Below are 21,135 nucleotides of genomic sequence, written 5' to 3'. Positions count from 1 at the left end.
GTTCTTTGTGCAGTCATTTAAAGCAAACTTTAACAAACATGTCATAGTTAAGAGCCTATGTTTCCTGCATCTCTTATATAGGCTCATGGCTTTGAAATATTATGCTCCAAGTGCAACACAGTTTCTCCTGATTCCAAGAGGCAAGTATTAAACACCCCCTTTTGGGCTGGTTTCCTCAACAGCCTGAAGAAAAATAATTATTTCAAGGTAAGGAACTGTCTCTGTCTCTCTTTGTATAACTCAGGAAAAACAAAACCAGCTTTCAAATTTCGGTCAAAATTTACAGCAGATTTTAGATAGAGGCCGAGGAACATAATTCCTCTCATCATGAAAGATAAGCTCATGTCATGGTAGGAACCACTCCTAAATTCTGTATACAGTACCTTTTATTTCCCTTCCCCCACCCCACCAAATAGTTTAGAATAAAATGTCTTTACAAATGAAAAGATATTGTAGGATTTGGGGATGAGCTCCTACCTATCATGAATGAGAGGATAGACTTGAAGGAAGGAAGCCAAAATGACAAGTGCTGTTGCATGCAAGTGCTTTTATTTGTATATATTGAAAACAATAATATGAAATAGTAAATGTATTGGGGAATATTGTTTTGTAATGATTTTGTTTCACAAATCAAATATACTTAAATTCCACACTTGGAATTTAACATCATGCCCATTGATCCCTCTGGTCTCCTGCAGATGATGATTTAAAAAAAAAAATCACCAAAGTCTCTTAATTCTGACCTGTCATTCCTTGGCTTATAGTTTAAGTTGACAAGTCCTAACCTTTTTGGTATGTTTGTAAAATATTATTAAATGCAAAAAAGTACACTCCTGCGACGCCACACTTATGACTGTAAATGCACAAACATCAGGAAATTCATCTATGGTTCTCACAGCATCTGTAACCCTGCCTCTTTTTTGTTATATATTAATATATTCAGTGTGGTATGGTTCCCACGGTACCAAACTTTGCATTTCCTGATTTCTTTGTGTGTAAGATCAACTATATTGCTGCATAACACTTTTTTGGCATGTTTTCTTTTCGTTTTAATTCATGCCCTACTATTAGCAAAACGTATGCCCATTTTCTGCCCTCTACTTTTTGTGAGAGGAAAGTAGTATAATTTACATCATTGTACTAGAGAGACTAGGTGCATGAGGTAATATCTGTGTAATCTCAAAAACTTGTCTCTCTCACCAATAGAAGTTGGTCCAATAATAGATTTACCTCCCCTGCCTTGTATTCTAGGACCAACACTGCTACAGTAACACTACAAACCACCATTGTTATGGTCACTGCTTAATTGCTCTTGTTTACTCTAGGCTGCACTTAGTTGGATTTTTCCTAAAGAGCCAATGTATGCAAACCAATAACTAGGGCCCTACCAAATTCACAGCCCATTTTGGTCAATTTCACCATCATAGAATTTTAAAAATAATTAATTTCATGATTTCAGCTATTTACATCTGAAATGTCATGGTGTTGTAATTGTAGGGGTCCTGACCCATAAAGGAGTTTGTGGGGGGAGATCACAAGGTTATTGTATGGGGGTTGTGATACTGCTACCCTGATTTCTGCTCTGCTGCTGGTGGCAGTGCTGCCTTCGGAGCTGAGCAGCTGGAGAGCAGCGGCTGCTGGCTAGGGAGCCCAGCTCTGAAGGCAGAGCAGCCACTAGTACCAGTGCAGAAGTAAGAATGGCATGCTATGGTATTGCTATCCTTCTGCACTGCTGCCTACAGAGCTGGGCCCTCACTCAGCAGCCGCCACTCTCTGGCCACCCAGTTCTGAAGGCAGCAGCACAGCAGTAAGGGGGGCATGGTATGGCATTGCCACCCTTACTTCGCCAGCAGCAGTGCAGGCGAACTGCCTTCAGAGCTGGGTGCCTGCTTACAGCTGCCACTCTCCAGCCCCCCAGCTCTGAAGGCAGCACAGAAGTAAGGGTAACAATACTGCCACCCCCCCTAAAATAACCTTGTGACACCCCCCACCCCCGAAACTCCCTTTTGGTCAGGACCCCACAGTTTGAGAAACGCTGATCTCCCCTGTGAAATCTGTACAATATAGGGTAAAAGCACACAAAAGATAAGATTTCATGAAGGGAGACCAGATTTCACAGTCCGTAACGCATTTTTCATGGCCATGAATTTGGTAGGGCCCTACCAATAACTAAGCAAGGAAACTGCATTGTGATACTCACCCCCATTTCACTATTAGTGGTAGTTCCTCTGGGCACTGCTATGAAAGGGAAGTTGAGGGAGGATTTGATACACTAGTGTTGATGACCTGTTTTAAATAGGGAGAACTCGAAGGATCTGCTAAGTACCTGGACCAGCTGCATATGGCAGAGAATTACTTCCAGCAGTCTGTTATCAAGCCTAAAAGGTAAGAGTTACTGTAAACTGATATTGTTAATGTATGTATGTTCAATTAGATTTCATGGGATTTTACAGATGTGGGGGATTTTTTCTTTTAGCACTGTTGCTATGAGTCCAGGTGAAGAAATCTTGACCTTGCTACAGACGTTGTCCTTTAATTTGGATGAACTTGAAAAAGAAGCTGCTAGTCTTCCTCCTGAGGATGGTGAGTGAAGGTGGTGTCGTAGGAAATTAGGCACTTCTCTTTATATGACAAGTGGCTACAGAAGTTCAGTCTCCATGTATATTCAATTTCAGCCTTTGTGCTGAGACTGCCACAAGCTTTTTTGTGATCTTGCCTAGTGGAAAACTCTCTACTAGTTAGAACAACCAGTTTGTTTTGCGTAAGCCACCAAATATGAGCTGGTCTGTTGATAAGATGTGTCAGAAGTATTTGTCAAGTAACCTTTTCAATCCCTTCATAGTTTTTCTCATTATCAAACATTTCAGTATTTCCATATAAAGTATTCAGGATTTACAATAAGTAGGCATTGTGTTAACATTTATCTTGCTGATCAATATTTCCTCCATTTTAAAGTTACAGCATTCCCAATTTGATCTTGTAGGTTGACAAATATGTTCCCTTTCTGTTATTTCAGATGATGGTTGGTTGGAGATCTCTCCGGATGATCTGGATCAGATCCTGAGTGAGGCGTCAGGTAGAAATGAGTCCATTCCTCCCTCAAATGAGGAAGATCAGAAGTATGATTTGGCAGAGGTTACTGAAAGCATGAAGGCTTTTATATCTAAAGTCTCAACACATGAAGGAGCAGAAACTCCATGGTATTTGTTTAAATAATGGTGTATGTAGTGCATTGCTTTTTATGTTACAACCCTATTAGTAATGCTGCAATTCTGGTTAGGATTCAGCTTTTCAAACCAGCATAGTTAAGCTTGAGTGATTTGTTAAAGTCACTAGAATCCTGAAGCAGAATTACATTCTTAGTTTATATACTCTTTTATAACATGTTGAGCTGGTACCAGTAAAAATATCTGAAAGCTGTCTTATTTTCCAAAACTCTTACTTCGTTTTTTTGTTTGAATCCATTTTTCTTAATTTAGGTTCCTCATGCCCATCACCATAGTATCTGAACAACATTGGGGCTCTTTGGATTGTATACATCTGAGGATGGTTGTTTTCTTGTGTATTGTGAACTTTTCTGACTACAGAGGATTACTAAAAATGTCTCTAATCAGGCTGCACGTAGGCAAATTTATAACTTATGGCTATGTTGGGAGCGCCAGACCTCTTAAGATGAAGACAGTGCATTAGTATAATAACTTAGAATTCATAAAGGCAAACATTCCAACTAAGCAGTGCAGAACAGCAGTGTGTAACACCTGCTTTCTTATATATAACAAAAATGAGGAAGTGCTTCCCATTCCAAAACACAGCCCAAAGAGTGAAAAAAATCCTCACTGTTGGTGTTTCAGTATTTTCTCACTTGCTTATTTGACAGTAACACATCTGCTAAGTTTCTTGTTACACTGAGCAAGATATTCACTGTAAACATTAACAGCCACCTCTTACTTACAAGTAAGTATAAGTTGCAGTGGTAGTTCTCGAGTAACAGCGGTATTAGTCTGTATTCGCAAAAAGAAAAGGAGGACTTGTGGCACCTTAGAGACTAACCAATTTATTTGAGCATAAGCTTTCGTGAGCTACAGCTCACTTCATCGGATGCATAGTGGTGGTTCTGTTTCAGCATTATGGGTGTTGAGAATGTCTAGTACAGAGGTGGGCAAACTACGGCCCGCAGGCCAGATGTGGCCTGCGGGACCCTCCTGCCTGGCCCCTGAGCTCCTGGCCTGGAAGGCTAGCCCCCAGCCCCTCCCCTGCTGTTCTCCCTCCCCCGCAGCCTCAGCTCACTGCACCACTGGTGCAGTGCTCTGGGCAGCGGGGCTGTGAGCTCTTGCTGGGCAGCGCAGCTGCAGAGCTGCGGCCAGACCTAGTGCTCTGTGCTGTGCGGTGGTGTGGCTGGCTCCAGCCAGGCGGCACGGCTGACTGTCATGGCGCTCTGAGCAGCATGGCTGTAGTGCCACCAGCCACCGGTGCTCCAGGCAGCGCGCTAAGGAGGCAGGGATTGGGGAGGTTTGGGGTGGCGATCAGGGGGTGGGGGTGTGGATAGGGGTTGGGGCGGTCAGAGGGCAGGGAACGGGGGTTGAATGGGGGCATGGGTCCCAGGGGGGCAGTCAGGAAGGAGAGGGGGGATTGGATGGGGCGACAGGGAGCAGTCAGGGGCAGGGGGTCTGGAGGCGGTCAGGGGAGAGGGAGGGGTGGATGGGGCAGGGGGCGGTCAGGGGACAGGGAACGGGGGTGTCGGATAGGGGGCGGTGGCCAGGCCATGCCTGGCTGTTTGGGGAGGCACAGCCGTCCCTAACCAGCCCTCCATACAATTTTGGAAACCCAGGGTGGCCCTCAGGCCAAAAAGTTTGCCCACTCCTGGTCTAGCAAGTCCTTACTTTTAAGAGCTTGAGAGTTGGCTATTTTGAGTGGACTATTGTGAAATTTTTTAATAGCTACATTAATATTGAGACTAGAAGCATAATCCTACCTATGAACAAATTCAGAGCCTTATCAGTTCCCACTCCCCTTATTTTTACCCACTTTAAAGTGTAAGAACTTGATTTTGATCACGTATGCAGATGTCTGACACGTGCAGAGAAGCAGTGTATTGTACTGCCAGTAGATCACCAGGCCAACACCCCAAACTTTTCACTCCTAATTCTGCCTGCCAAGGTTGATGCCAAATGTTCTTGCCCAAGTATACCACACCAGATGTACAAGAGAATGGATTTATGGAGTAATTGTTCTTAAATTTCAGGTCACCTGCTGAGGCCTGTGTCACCTTTGATGTTGACTCTTTTACAAATGCTTTAGACAGAATTTTAGGTGAGATCTAGTTTCTTTATTAACATTCTACTCTTGTTCCTGGCCATCCATATACATTGCATTGACTTGATTTGTTTATAGGCGCTGACTCAGAAGAGCTGGACTCAGATGATCTGGATGAGGAGGAGCAGTTTGAGTTCTTGGACAGCGATGAAGACTTGGATTCTGAAGCCCATGGTCAAGAGGAAAAGGCATTGCCAAATAAAATGATGGGAAGTCTCAGATCATACATGGATGAGATGGACTGTGAACTGACACACACCAATGTTGGTAAAAGCTTCGTCACCCCAAGGAAAGTGGTATGTATGTTTTTGGGTTTTGTAATTTATCTCCTTCCATGAAAGAGGAGGTAGGGAGTAGAATAATAATCTAAGCATACATGGCTGATGTTCCTGATCTCTGAGCATGTGCTCTTTCCAAAGAAAGATCCTATGTGCAAACAATGTGTGCTGTAGCTATACCACGAGACTGATTCCGTATATAAAAAACTAAACTTTTGACTTCCACAGTAGCTTCAAGTCCTGGCTTCATTTCTGCATTTTACTAGTACTACAAGCAGCTGTCTCATGATCTCTTGGAGCTATTGAAGTCCTAGATGACTTCCAGGTGAAACCCCAGGCAGGGCCAGTAATTTTCCATATCCTTCTCTTGTGACTTCTTCTGCATGATGATTCTGATAGCGTGATTGTTTGGTTCATGAACTCCTATCCTCCATGATTGGGTAGTACATACTGGACTTTAACTTGGCTTCTAAAGTATCTGCTTAACTCACTTGTGGTGGGTTTTTTTCCTCCACTGCTTGATTGTGAAGAGCAATTCTGGTAGTTTCATAGATCAGTCTGTGCCTTCCCTGCTGTCTTAGTCAGGAGCTTCTCCCACTATGGTTGCTTTTCATATACCACCAGCGATTGTCATAAAGAACCTACATGTAATCAAATATTTGTTTTCAAAATTTACTCTCTGTATGTGCTACAGGCTAGTTCTGCTAAAGGACCTCTGTCTCGAGATGCTGACTGTGCCTTAGAAGATGATTCTGATGCAGGAGATGCTGATTTGACACCTGTAGATGTAGACCTGAACCTAGTGACTAACCTGCTGGAATCATATAGTGCTCAAGCTGGACTTGCAGGACCTGCCTCTAACATCCTACAGAGTATGGGGGTGCATTTACCTGAAAATTCAGACCGTAGATGTATTAGCAGCACAGCAACAGATTAATCTGTTATCCTAGTTCAGAGGACAGTTTGTGCTTCTACTCTCATCCTGCAGAGTAGCAGTGGTATAGCAGACACTATGAACGGTTTCAGTACTAAACACTTCAATACATTTTACATGGCTTTAGATGTGTGTGCAAAATACTTAACTGATAAAGTCTGTCTGATCTCTTAAATGCAAAAAGTTACCTTGGGAATAAAGCAGAGTTTTCTCTTGTGCTAATATATTTTAGAAAAATTGTGAAGGTGGTTCTGATTTGAATGAAAATCTCCTATGTCTATTATAAAGCTGTATATCCAATATAAAGATCATAATCTAAGTGATACTGTCACTCTGGGAAGACTCCAAGTCTTGCTTGCTTTTTCTTTGCCACTCACAATTTTTTTTTGGCCCTTGTAGCCATTAATAAATGTTTTATTTTAGTGGCTAAAATATGGATGAGATGCAGACCCTCTTGAACTGCTGGCTGTGTCAAGAAGGATATAAAAGAGATCACACACCAGCAGTAGTACCCTCTTCTGTCGTCGTCTTTTTGCTGTTGATATCCACAAACATCCGTCTACCCAACAAGCACCCACCCACCCACAGTTTCTAAAATGCAAAAGCTTCAGTGTAAGCAGTTTTGATGAGTAGTAGTGAAAACTATATAGATTTCTTCAAATAATGGAGAAATGTAGATTTACCAGCCTGGGTATTTTAATATATTTTTCTATAAGCATTTTTCTAATTTATTTAAATAAAGATCTAGAAAAGTATAACTTGGTTGCTGTAACTTTTTTTTCCTTTGAAGTTGCACTTATTTTTCTCAGGGCAGTATTGCAAATCCTCAGAATAAAAAGCATTTCTCAACATCACTGTATTTGAAAGAAAGCTCATGACCAAACTTGGCTTTTGTTTGAACTACCCACTACCTCAAGGGACTGAAAAATGATTTTGTACCAACAGTATCTGTATGTGGGCCCAATCTAAACAAGTCTGTTTTGCTTTAATAAAAGTTTAATTGGAAGATACTCAACATTTCATTTCTATACTGAATTGAAAAACTTAAAATTACATCAGTTAAAACTATCTAGCAAACCATTTAAGTTATCCATATGAAGACTGTCTTATTCCTCTAGTTAATATTTCAAATAAATATATAAAAGGTTCCTCCTTCACTTACTTGCCAAGACTGATTCAGATTTCTGTGCAGTTTCCTTACCTATTAACATCAGGCACCTTAAGTGTAGGAAAAGCTCCATATTTTGCTTTGGAGATTAGTACGGTCAAACTCTCAAGGAAGCAGAAGCCTCAATACTGGTCCTAGCAGGCAAGTGAAGGCAAAACTGATTTTCTAAGTACTGTTCTTAAATACATCTGAAAATCGGAACATAGGTTTAGTCACTTGAAATTGCAACTAGATTTTTATTTAAAAATTCTTGTACAAAAATTCTGCCATTTTCTTGACGCTAAAGAAGAGATTAGCAACTAGTGTCTTGTACTGCTGATGTTGAATGTCACACCAGTATTCCAGCCACCACCAGTAGGAGGCTTATTAGATCTTTTATAAGGGAGGAAACACTGTCCAGTTTCCAGACCAGGTGAGTTGAAAGTTAGGAAGGGAAATCTTTAAACTGTTTAAATTGTCGTACTTCCAGGGAAGTCACTGGCTGAGGCTCTGCCACAACCTTGCTGAGACACCTTGGCCTGTGTCTGTTTCCCCATTTGTAAAATGAATAGTTTGCTCACATTTGTAAAGTTTTATGGATCTCTGATAAGATACTGCAAGTGCCAGAATTTGACCATCTGTATAGGTACAAGGTGAAAAATATCCTAAATTATTAATGCGTAAAACAGCAAAACAGCAGCAATTTCTTCTACTCTCCTACTGCTGATTTTTGTCTTGATTATATCTGTCTTAGTTAAATCCCTATTATTAAGAATTTTATTTATTCCAACCATTTATATTTATCAACTTATCTCAGGGTGTTGTACAAATACCCACATTAGAATTCAGCATATAAAAATAGTTACATGCTATAATAAACATTGTCGTCTTGCCTTTTTGACTGTTTTGAAGAATGTACTAAAACATTTTTGCTTTTAATTATAATAGGGTTTTTATAGTGAGTGAAGTCTGATGGTTTCAGAGTAACAGCCGTGTTAGTCTGTATTCGCAAAAAGAAAAGGAGTACTTGTGGCACCTTAGAGACTAACCAATTTATTTGAGCATGAGCTTTCGTGAGCTCATGCTCAAATAAATTGGTTAGTCTCTAAGGTGCCACAAGTACTCCTTTTCTTTTTGTGAAGTCTGATGGTATCCCAGTATGGTAATCAAAGGAGTAGGAACAGTGTTTCTTAACTTTTGCTGTCAAAGTTTCCAGCAAAACCTAATCTTGTTTTACTAGACCTGCATTTGTATGTGATAAAATTCCCTGGTTCAGGTGAGTATCCGCTTCTGTTGCGGAAGCGTTTATGTAGAACTTCTGACAATTTAACTTTTTTCTACTTGTGGCCTGAAGCCTGGGACAGAGCCTAGCATGAATGGATTAATTAGCTGCAAGCTTGCTATTTTAGGCAGGAAGATAAATAATGTATCTTCATTCCTCTTGATGCAGCACACACTCTAGCAGGATCATAACCAGCCTACAGTATTCTAATTCCTATGAAGGTGTCTAATCTTGGATAATAATTGATTCAGCTATTACGAAATTAAATTACCACCTAACTCACTGGAAACAAATGTGGGATCTCTTGCAGCAATGGAAGGGAAAATGAGCCTCTCTTTCTTAAGGCTTTATCTACTTGTCTGTGCATGCAGTTTCTCTCAAGTCACACTGCATCATCAGTACTTTTAGATCAAGTGTGAATCCTCTGTGGCTGGAGTGGGGCTTGGCCGAGTCTCCCTTTTTGAAAATCAAGAAAGCTTTTTTTTTTCTTTGGGCTTTGGGCTGACAGAGAGCAAAAAAATCCAGGTAGTCAAATGCCTTCAGCCACATATTTATCACTCTGAAGTCAAGATTTCAGAGGGGGAGGCCTGTACTACAGGAATCCCAACTGGAGCTGAAAGGCCAGCTGGCTAGAGAGGAGCATCCTGAACTCTTGGGAGCACAGAGCAACTTTAGCATCAAACACTATGGAGATGGGGCAGGATAGCAGCTTCCCCCCTCACCTTTGTCAGAAGGGTGGAGGAAGCAGTGCTGATTTTTAGCTTGCTGTGTTTGGTGGTCACCCAGCACGCAAATGAAGTCCCACTAAATAGTCCTTGGCAGCAGAGTAGAAGAGACAAAAGTTGAAAAGGCTGAGAGGCAGCAAGGTGTAGAGCTGTGGGAAGCTAAAAATTGCTGTGGCATTTGTGTAAATGTGAACATTCTTTAGTGACTTTGAAAAATGGACTTTGCGTGTTTATGCTCTTCTAATTAAAATTCATTTGGAAGTATTGTAAAAGCTGAACAGAGCACAACACAGATGCAGTCTCAGTACTTTTAGAGTACACTGGGTGTGAGGCCTCTTAAGATAGGCATATGTCTCTAGCAGACCATTCTAGGGCTTAATGACAAACATACATGGTAAATATATATTGTATATTTATAAAACTTGGAGAAAGATCGCGAAGAGGTACACACCCTGTTTTGTCCTAAAAATAAATCCCCACAGGCTGCAGAAGTTGCAAAATACTTCCACATTTCTTTGACATACCAAAACATGTTTTTCCTTTTGAGTTTTGACATGTGGACTACACTGCAATTATGAGTTTCTCATCTCATCTGTCTGAGCCACTCCTTTTCTTCTTGTCGTTGCCTTGGGCTGCCCTGAGCTACTCACACTTTCCTCTGCCTCTCCATAATCAGTAGTCATGGTTTGAGTGGATGGGGGGGGGGGGCGCGGGGGAGAGAGAGAGAGGTGTTGGAGGAGGCATCAAGAAGTTGATGCACCGAAGTAGAGTTCTGTGCACATGAGAAAAACAGGTTCCAGAGGCAGGCTAGAAAACAATAGAAAATGGAAATAAGAAGACAAGACTGATCTACACCCATTCTCTACCTCATTCCTAATTCCCCTGTATTCCAGCAAGGGAAAGAAAGGATGATGAGAGTAAGAGCCAGGAAGAGGGAACCCAGACACCACACATGCAGGGGAAGAATGGAAAACAAACCAGCAGAGCTATAGTAAATTACATTTTAAAAAAAGCTGGATGCCAGACTGTTACAACACAACAATGCGTGACTATAGAAAATGTGTAGCTAGCAGTGTTTGGCCAGGAGCAGGATCAATTGGTGAGAATTAAAAATGCACTTCTCCCTCCAGATGTCCATACTAATAGCCTTGGAACTGTGGGCATCTGTGCATTTTCCCAAGAACTCAACCAAGTAAGCAGAAGGTGAAGCCACCCTGAATTCTTCCAGTTTAATTACCAGCAAATCAGAAATCCAGGTAACTCCATTATTAGGCTATTAGTCTCTGCCTGCCCAAGGCTATGCTTCAGTGGGTCTCCCAGAGGGTGATAACCTGCTATTCCACCAGTACAAGGGGAGCACGTATCTAGCCAAACCCGTGAACCTTGTGACTGGACTCTCTGCTCCACAGAAATGCTCCGTAGTTAAGCAATGCATGGAGTTAAGAGTGATACCCCGTGAACTGAGACGGAAATGTAGTTCCTAAGGCTCTCAGTGATTTCTATTACCCTTGAGTCATGGAGGCTCTTCCAGAATATCAAGCAAGTTAAAGCTTTATGCAGGTTTTGTTCCTCTGCTGTTTATCATCAAATCTTGCTCCCTGGGGATGAAACGCTGTAGAGGCAATGTGCTCGGCACTGAGGGAGGGCCTTGTAATACTTTTTGCTGCTAAGTCCAATATGAACAAATGTAGCAGCAAAGGAAATCAAGGGTATTTTTGTATGAAGATGAGCATAATGGGAGACTTGATGGGGCAGGGGAGCAATAGAAGGAGGGAACTTAATGAAATTTGCACTCCCACTATTCCCACACTTCATCAAAAAATGCAAGAGCAGCACTAGGACCAACACTGACAGGCCCTAAATGGAATCCTACCTAGTCCTCTGTCAAAAAGAGTGAGGCTCTATTGTGTGACAGCAGAGATGTCTAAGGGGTAAAACAGAGGAAAATGAGTGGAATCCTTTATTCCAAGAGGACTCGAGGAAAAACGTGGTAGGGCTTGACCATTCTGATGTCTATCATGCAGGCTTGTAGCTGGTTTGATGACACGCTGGTTTGGGCTTTTGGGGTTTTTTTAGATTTACTGGAACTTATGGTATTGTGTCTAATTGATGACTCTTTGTGTATCAGAGTTGCTGGGGCTTATCCAAATATGCGTCTGTGCCCCAGGTGTACCTGAATATAAGATAGTTTATGAGCCATTCTGGCTGGGTCACCACTGTGAGAACTTGTCCTCACTTGTTTTTCCTGCTAAAATAAAGGCTTGATAGACTGTGCCTAAGCAGGCGTGGAAGCCTGCAGCTTAATCCACTCCTGAATCAGTTGGTGGGCTATGGCCCACTTGGGTGGCAGACAAAGTGAAAAGCTGCCATCCTCCTGTTTCAAAGGCTTAGGCTCCCGTCCGAATGCTTCCATTATCTCCTCCAGGCTGAACCAGCCGGCTGCTTCCAACTCCAGTTTGTTCACGCTGATCTGGAAAGGATTCAAAATGTACGAAGGACTTAAATGGCTTTAAAAGCAGCAACCTCGGACTTCATAATTCCTGTATCTACAGGACTTTCTGGCAAAAAAGGCTAATGAACTCTGGGTTCCAATGTATTCTGTGAGGCTGCTCAGTGGCTTATGTGAAATGAATTAGTAGTATTTGGCTAGCACTAGGTCTTCGCATCATACCTGTTCCTGGGGTGGCAGTCTCCACAAAGGGGCTAAGGCCTCAATGGAAATGGAGACTGAACTACTCAGCCACGAAGCAGGCTTCCAAAACAATGACAGCTTTTATACTTTAAATATCTATTATGAGACAATGCATTGACCACTAGTTGCCAATAAATTAAAAAATTGCCACTAACAGAATCTATTGCCCGCTAATATTTTGTGGGCTTTGGTTTCCTTTGATGTAACAATTAGCCAGTACACACTATTCCATTACCTTGCTTGTAATAGTGGTGCTGGTGGATGAACAAGGAACTTTAGCAATAGGAAATCAAATCAGAGCTTGCCTCATCTGCAGAGGGTGGATCTAGAGTACAGTGGTGTTTGGATCTGGATGTTGGTTCATACACATTGCAGCACAAAATACACCGTGTTTTTGAAACAGAAAAGGAGTATTTTCAAGCTTTTAAAAGGATCCCACACTCACTTCAGTAGAACTCATTGAAAGTTGCATTTAAAAGGATTTGACAATGCAGCAGTTACGTGGACTGGGAAAGGAGATTCACCAAGCAAGAAAGGTAATAAAATCTTGGGGGCTGCTCACCTTGGTCTGTTGTGGCTGCACCATGGCATGACAAGCTATCATTAGGGAGCTGTTGGGAAAGGGCCAGTGCTGAGAAGCAGAATACCACAGAGACTCCACCTCCAATCCCACCTCTTCTGCCACCTCCCGTTGGACTGTCTCCTCCAGAGTCTCACCTGGAAACACTCAAGTTAGTCAGGGACAGCCTCCCCATCAGGTAAGATAATGCTGGCAGGTTTTCCCCAGGATAGGAAAGTATCCCTTGTGCCACATAAAAATGGGTGGGATTTTAGGAATTCTTAGGAATTTTATGTTTGACTTCCCAAGTAGTATAAGTCTCTGTAAGATGAGTCATTCTGAAATCACTTTAGCATCAGGCCACAATAACAAATCCATCAACTATCTTTAGTCCCCTTCAAATTTGCTTTTTGGATACCTCTCCTAGGCACCAAAGACATTCAAATAGTAAGGTGGTGGGGGCCATATAAGTATATACTGTAGACAGAAAGAATAAGCTACTCTGACCTTCTTTCATTTTTAAAGCCACTTTCTCTCTCACTCACTAAAAGCACCACACTTTTTCTTGTAAGTTCCCCAACACACCCACTTCCACTAGCCCAGAAAAAAGATGTTAGAAGGAGAGTTCTTGGATTTAACTCAAAGATCTCATACGTGGATATGAGCACAGACAGTGCCCTGTTGCTGAATCCCATGATTTTACCCGTTACAGCGCCTTTTCTTTTTCAGATAAACACAAGCAATTTTACACTTCAGCTGGATGAGCAAAGCTGCTCTAGTAACATCCCTCCCCTTTTTCCAGAACATTACCTCTGGGCATGAGCTCCACTGAATGGGGGGAGCTACACGTCTGTAACTGGTTCCCAGACTCAAGTCTCCCACCATGCAGCACACAATCCTGTTATCAAACACAGCGTTATGCATTTGAGTGCAAAACAGTCGGTCAGAAGCTTCCTTACCCACATCACAGAAGCCTGCCAGAGCACTGTACATCCCCTTTGGGAATGACGCCTGTCGGGCAAGAAGGCACCGGCTCCCATCAGACACCAAAGTGATAACCACTGGGGACATCTAGACAACATACCAAACAGCAAAGCAACTAGGAATCAGAGTTCAGACAAGCTGATTGTTACATGAAAACTCGAGTAAGTGAGAACACAGACTATTGCTATTGCTTTTTCTAGAAGATTTCAGGGGACATTGGACAAATAATAAAGAAAAAGTACACAACTAAATAGCAAGCTCTTGCTCTTGAGTTTCACAAATTCCCTCTTATTAAGTCCAACAACTTTGGCTAGTCACTGCTGTGATCATGTGTCAGTTGTCCCACCATTCAGATGCTAACCTGTGGGTAATAAATTATTCCATTGGTACGGCAAACACGCTTGCTGCCAGCTAGGTTCTTCTGGGTAGGCTGCCCAGTTTTGCTACAGTACTGATGGGTGTCATGCCAACGAAGAAGGGCCTGAGCCTATAAACACCAAAACATAAATACCGTCAGTTAACATCAGAACATAGGGCTCATTCAGTGCAGTCATGCCATTCTCCCTGAGCGATACTTTGCCATCCTTTTCCAGTCATGCATCCTTGTGGATCAAATCACAGTTCATCAGGTCAGGCAGCCCTGAAAGTGCACATGAAATTAAGGAGCTGCTTTGAAAAGTGGCTGTAGCCACACAATGTTTCAAGCTCCTCATTTTGAATTTAAATTCCCATCCCTTTCAGCATGTCTAGGAGAGAAGAAGAAAAAGAAGTTGCTGTGTTTTGGGATTGAATAGTAACAATAACTGGAATTGAACCATGCCTTGAAGTAATGCCGAGACCAGATCTGTTTCTTGCTGTATAGCACATGTACCACAACTCTTTCAAAAAGGGGAATGATGAGCTATTTCTATTTATGGGCTAATGGACCTGATTTTAGCACACCTGCTTTTTGACGGGGCTTCCAAAAATAAATTAGGGTATCTGCAGAGTAATGGCTCAAAAAGGAGCAGTTTTAAAAGGAGAACAACACAATGAGAAAACCACTTTTTCCTCCTTCAAACCCCTTCTTTGCATTAACTTCTGCTGGGATGCATACAGAAAACTGCCCCCTGATAGTGGTGAGGCAGGTGACAAGTTGTGATTACTGTGACTATTGTTACTGACTGGTTTGTTACATTTACAAAGTGGGCAGAGAGTTAGTCCATGTTAAATCAGCATATTATTACTGTTATTCTGTCCTCTTTCCCCAGCCACTCACTTCTCTGTTTCATCCACCTGTTACATCTTGTCTTTCAGACAGAGGCTGCCATTTAATATGTGTTTGTACAGTGTCTGGCACAATGTCTCACAAACTGGTGGGGCTCCTAGGTACTGCCACAATATACATAAAATAATAAACTAATGATTGCAAGCAGGAGATCTGGTGCAAGCAATCACAATTTCTATACGTGAAATATCCTATATCATACCGAGGACAACAAGGGTGCATCTTTCCCATCTAGTTGAAAGAAAGCCTTCCGTAACTCAGTAAATGACCCCTTCAATTCAGATTCAATGACAGATTTCTCCAAGGATCCTGGAATTGAATAAATCTGTGGGAATCAGAAATTTCAGTTACCACCCCTACCCCACACCCCTCTTTGTTCCTATTAAGAGTATAAAATCTCTGAACATTTCCATAGAGCTGCTGATGACAGAATCATGTTAGTATGGAAATGACATTACATCAACCATAATACAGTCCCCAAAAGTTGGGAACTACAAACATACCAACTTTACTAAAAACAAAGAAAGAAGTAATACCATTATATAAAAATTCCATAAAGTGGCTCCCGTGAAGTCACAGTACTTCCCATCAAGGATGAGTGAGGACTTCCTTCAGAAGCAACTTCTCAACCATCGAGGACTAAGCACGCTGCCTAAACAGCATCTCCATCAGTGTGCCTGGGCTTCCTTTACTTGCAGATTTAAGTGAACAAATATAGCAGCCAATGGCTGAGACATAGATGGAGGCATAATTCTAACCTAGATCCAGGGCAAAGTATGCCATGCATTCATCTGAACAGCCAATCAGCACTGAGTCCTCTATCATCTGTTCATTCTGTTTGAACTTCCCCAGCATGCTTTTCATTTCTAAACAAGAGAGGAAAAGGGAGGAGAAAGCTGTGATAAACTTACACTAAAAAACAACAGCTTAATATTTAAGGCTCCTACAGCCCAGGCCAATGGAACTAGGCCACATCACAGAAGGGATTTCCTATGTCTTGTGGAAAAGGTGTGAGACTGGGCAAACACCTTGAAATAGCTGACTCACGGTGCTGTTGACAACTATCCCCTGAAGTGCGGAGAGTAGTAACCCATTACACCTTCCCATCCAAGGGAAAAGCCTCAAGACAAAGCTCACATGTGGGGAAGGTATGTGGTGGTTCTAGAATGAAAGGAGTCAGGTGGAAATTGAGAATCCAGTTTATTCACCAGCTTTTGGACCATGATTGTGCAGAGCAAGAAGAGCATACAGTCTAGTGCTCGGGGACCTACAATGTGCCTCTCCCCTACAATTATTTGTGTCTCAGAATGTATTGTATTTCCCACAGAGAAACCTTCCCAGGTTATACCAAATACCCTCCACCTTCCTTGTCAACTTTATATCTCACTTACAAAGGAAATGGCTTCAAAGGAAATGGCCACACATATTTAAACCAGATTAAAAATATTGTCTCTAAATAAATATTAGTAAACGGATTAGACCTGTGTAGATACCATTTATACTTACAAAGAATTAGTTCATGTCCATGTGCCAGGGCTTTAGATGGTAATCCTAAACACAGTTATTTGATGTTAATAAATAATACCCGGAACATAAAGTGGAGAACACACTCCCATATGGCTTAATAGATTTCCTGATTCTTCATCATGATCAGTCTGAGATAAAAGGACAAAGCTCTGAGATCTTTACAACATACATGGTATCAACTAAAATCTGGTTAGTGGAAGAAACTTGGGTGTACATCATTTTGGCTGGTAAATCTATGAAGATGTTTACTACTGACCATCAGCTTACCTGCTACACTTATCTGTGGTGCCAAGTACTTGCTCCCAACTTTCTTAAGGAATGGAGAGAGATTGTGAAAGAGGTAGAATGTTCCTGAGTTCTGGGCTTTCCTACAAATGCCATCATCTTCCTTTAGCTCAAACAAGTATCTGCAGTTGTGAAAGAATCAGGAAGATCATTGCAAGACCAAGCCTAGATCAGGAATGATACACTCACTATGAACAGAGAAATGGAACAGAATACATGGTATAGTATCTTTCATATTCCAGATATTTCCAAAGCTTTGCAGAGCAAGATGCTAGTTGTTGGTGGGTAGTGACTGTACAGGTGAAGGCAAAACAATCATGCACTCACCTCACAAGAAGCCTTGAATGTTGGACACTATTTTCAAACACACTATAACCCAGCCCCAAACATATGTCCTCTATTTTATATACACAATAATTTCTGTGAAGAAATAGAATAGATGTCTTTCTACCTCACAAAGGTGCTTGGAGCCCTGAGGATCCTACTCGTCATTTGTATTGTATTTCCCCATTTTTGAAGGCTCTAAGTGATGTTTGACTGTCTTTACAAACAAGGAAGGCTGGGTATGTCTACTCTTAAGTCAGTAAACACAGCTCCTAATTTGGATGACTGGATCATTAAGCAATATGAGACTCTCCCTGTCCTGCTGATTCAGGAAGTAAAGATGAAGCTCAAATCTTGAAAAAAGGCAGTCCATGTTGGACTGCATCTACACTTGGGAAATGAATCATAGTTGATAACGGGTAACAGAAATTGCTATGCTCAAACTGTTTGAAGTGGTACTGAAAACTGTTGCTGAGCTGTTGATCAAGTTCAAGGAATATTTGAGAAACCTCACTGCTAGCATGCTTTCCAACAATAGGGATTGACTTCAGTTTACCTGACTTCAGCAGTTTTCAGCACTATTGGAAGGGAGCTGGGCCTTTCGACACCTGTTGTGTAGTCAGAGCTGTGAAGTGCACTGTGTAATCACTGGACTATAGGATTAGCCCCAGATGCAGAATTTTAACAAGGACACATATGGAACATTGGATACATGAGCACCAACTTCTGGTCTTCCTGCTCTGTAACGCAAATAAGATAAGAACTTACCGCATTTTTCTAACATAGGTAGAATGTAACCTGCACCACAGAGAGGAAGTTCTTCTGTATACACCTTGATAAATCATAGCTCTCATCAGAACCTGAGAGAAGCTGCCTCTGACCAAAACAAAAGCACAGCATGCAGTGTAATGAATTTCCATGAATGGGTTCTGTTTAAAAAGGGACAATGTCCCAATGTAAAAAGAAATATATCTCTCTTCTACAGAGTCCATAGGATGTTGAGGGCACACTTGCTAAAATATTGTTCAATTTGGCCTTGGGCTTCGTCCACTCCCCAGGAACCTCATTTTCCGAACTCAGTTTTATACACTTTTCAAAGGAAGTTCCAACATAGCTCAGTTTTTATATATTTATATATATATTTATTGTTTGTGTCCGTCAAGAAGGTCTTGTAGAAATTGCTGTAAACAAAGATTAAATTGTGCTGTCCTAACGTGTGTGTCTCTGTGATTAAGGATAATAAAGTTAATTACTATGTTGTCTGTTTTCTAAAGAAAGCTATTCCAGCTCATCAAACTGAACATCCGAATACAACAGCCAGAAAATCTACTGGAAATGCAATAATGACCGTGAAGAATTAAAGACAAAACATCAGGTGCAGAAGAGAACTCTCCAAGTTAGAAAGAAGACAGCAGTTGCAGCTGCATCAGTCTCTCTAGGAAGTTGATGATTTTGTGCAACGCTTTTAGCTGAGGCAAATACATAATCTACTCTGCCCTCAACTCCAAAATGTCAGGAAGACAACTACCCAGAAGGCAATGTTATCTATAGTATCTTTTCTGACGAACTGATGAACAGTAATTCTTAATTAATTATTAATATTTGGCTCTTATACAGCACTTCCTAACCATAGATCTCAAAGCATTTTACAAAGGAAGTTAAGTACTACTAGCCTCATTCAGAGGTGCTGGAAGTAGGGGTGCTGCCATCCCCTGGCTGGAAGTGGTTTCCACTATATAAGGAGTTTATAGTTCGGTGCAATGGCTCTCAGCACCCCCACTATAAAAATTGTTCCAGTACTCCAGCCTCATTTTACAGATGGAGAAATTTAATCAAAGGAAAAGAAGATTCCGTGGATACTCCATGCAATTCTACACTAGCCATTATGGAAAGTACTCTGTTCCTGACACTTTATCCACAGAAATGGGAACTTATAAAAATATTGCAAAACTGCATACATGATTATGACATGAAATTACTGAAAGAGCTTAATTGTCTCAATGATCAGATTTGAATGGGATCTGAGGTGTCAGGTTAAAAATTATGTGGCTCTAGCAGGAACCAGTCTTTGATCTTTGTTTCTCCATCCCTACTACTCCCAGATCAGTTGGGATTCTTTTTTTTCCCCCGGTGTAATTCTGGATGAACTGATTGTAGACTGAGAGTTGGGAAAAAATTTGGATAGATCCTGGCAACCAGCAAGGCATTTCTGTTTTATTCCTTTTCCTGGTTTGGATGCTATGGAGCAGCACTGTCTCCTCCTGATTCTACCACCAGATGTATGTTCATCGAAGTACCAGGCAATTTTCATCCCTGGGATACCTTCACTGACTTCAGTGGAGTCACAGCAAGGTTGAATTTTGGCCATCCTTTTTAAGGACCTTCCTTCCAGCCCTTATATAAGAACTTTTTTTCAGTACTAACGAAGTTTTTTTAAATGGAAAATAATTCCCCTTATTTTAACAAAATTAATTTGGAAGCACTGTGAGCTCTGTACATGGTATCATTACTTGCAGGATTCTATGAAATGGAACATTTTGATAGTCTAGTCAAGGGGTGGGCAAACTTTTTGGCATCAGGGCCACATCGGGGTTCCGAAACAATATGGCGGGACGGGTGGGGAAGGCTGTGCCTCCCCAAACAGCCTGGCCCCCACCGCCTATCTGCTCCCTTCCACTTCCTGCCCCCCTCACGGCCCCCGACCGATCCAACCCCCCCCCCCTTCTTGTCCCCTAACCGCCCCTCCGGGACCTCACCCCCTATCCAACTCCCCCCGCGCCCTGTCTCCTGACTGCCCCAACCCCTATCCACACCCCCACCCCTTGACAGGCCTCCCGGGACTCCCACGCCTATCCAACCCCCCTGCTCCCCGTTACTTGACCACCTCCCCCGGACCCTCCGCCCCATCCAACTGCCCCCTGCTCCTTGTCCCCTGACTGCCCCCCCGGGACTCCCTGCGCCTTATCCAACCCCCCCCTTTACCATGCCGCTCAGAGCACCAGGACTGGCAGCTGCGCCGCCCGGCGGGAGCCAGCCACACTGCTGCGCAGCCCAGAGCACCGGGACAGGCCGGCGGCTCTCGCAGCCCCGCCGCCCAGAGCTCTGGCGGCACCGCGAGCTGAGGCTGCGGGGCAGGGGGGACAGCAAAGGAGGAGCCCGGGGCTCGCCTCTCCAGCCGGGAGCTCAAGGGCCAGGCGGGATACTGCCATAGTTTGTCCACCTTTGATCTAGTCTGTGAAAATCCCAAACACAGCATAAAGTTTAAGGGCAGATCAGTGTAGGAGTTAACAGAAAACTCTGTACTTTGCTCTAGAACGGGCAGCTGGGAGAGGGTTCAGAATCTGCCTGCAGAGGGAGAGAGTCTCGGGATGAATCATAGAATATCAAGGTTGGAAGGGACCTCAGGAGATCATCTAGTCCAACCCCCTGCTCAAAGCAGGACCAGTCCCCAATGTTTGCCCCAGATCCCTAAATGGCCCCCTTGAGGACTGAACTCACAACCCTGGGTTTAGCAGGCCAATGCGCAAACCAGGGCAAAAACTCCTTCTTATAATAATAACATGCAAAATCGGGAGATGAGGAGCCTTTAACTCCTTAATTCCTTGGCGCCCCAAGAAGCACGGTTTGTATTTAGCAATAATGAATTCAGGCGCTCTCATGCACAGTCAGAGCTGCCACCCTGTCAATCCTGTCTATGTTGCGTGCACCCTGAGTAGGTGGGTGTCAGCCAATGAAAGTCCACCCATTTCTGGAACTTACTGTAGTCAGTGCAGAAGGAATGCTACCTCGGAGAGCCGGAAGTGCCTCGTAAAAGCCAC

At 42.5% G+C, this 21,135-nt stretch overlaps 2 protein-coding genes across 8 annotated transcripts in view; one reads left to right on the top strand and one right to left on the bottom strand.

Moving 5' to 3' along the window:
- Positions 1-7,535, top strand: part of ECD (ecdysoneless cell cycle regulator) — an 18,166-nt gene extending 10,631 nt beyond the window's left edge. For all 4 annotated transcript variants that reach the window (XM_073353656.2, XM_073353655.1, XM_073353657.2 and 1 more), the window contains 7 exons: positions 82-207; positions 2,300-2,385; positions 2,477-2,583; positions 3,017-3,200; positions 5,243-5,310; positions 5,392-5,609; positions 6,286-7,535. In XM_073353656.2, coding sequence (XP_073209757.1) covers positions 82-207; positions 2,300-2,385; positions 2,477-2,583; positions 3,017-3,200; positions 5,243-5,310; positions 5,392-5,609; positions 6,286-6,528 — 1,032 coding nt within the window. In that variant the 3' untranslated portion in view covers positions 6,529-7,535. The remainder of the gene's footprint in view (positions 1-81; positions 208-2,299; positions 2,386-2,476; positions 2,584-3,016; positions 3,201-5,242; positions 5,311-5,391; positions 5,610-6,285) is intronic.
- NUDT13 (nudix hydrolase 13) overlaps positions 1-21,135 on the bottom strand; it is a 22,499-nt gene extending 1,364 nt beyond the window's left edge. Inside the window, exons 1-9 of one of the 4 annotated variants that reach the window (XM_073353658.2) lie at positions 21,077-21,135; positions 18,086-18,193; positions 16,976-17,115; positions 15,940-16,047; positions 15,384-15,490; positions 14,276-14,401; positions 13,890-14,001; positions 12,934-13,088; positions 8,779-12,149 (exon numbers count right to left, since the gene is read on the bottom strand). In XM_073353658.2, the coding sequence (XP_073209759.1) occupies positions 11,955-12,149; positions 12,934-13,088; positions 13,890-14,001; positions 14,276-14,401; positions 15,384-15,490; positions 15,940-16,047; positions 16,976-17,115; positions 18,086-18,171 (1,029 nt within the window). In that variant the 5' untranslated portion in view covers positions 18,172-18,193; positions 21,077-21,135 and the 3' untranslated portion in view covers positions 8,779-11,954. The other 3 variants (XM_073353660.2, XM_073353663.2, XM_073353664.2) reach the window with 3 other exon arrangements.

This window comes from Lepidochelys kempii, chromosome 7 (genome assembly GCF_965140285.1).
Source record: "Lepidochelys kempii isolate rLepKem1 chromosome 7, rLepKem1.hap1, whole genome shotgun sequence".
Classification (NCBI taxonomy): Eukaryota; Metazoa; Chordata; order Testudines; family Cheloniidae; genus Lepidochelys; species Lepidochelys kempii.
Note: the sequence above shows the minus strand (reverse complement) of the source record. Positions and strands in the feature narration are given on the sequence as shown.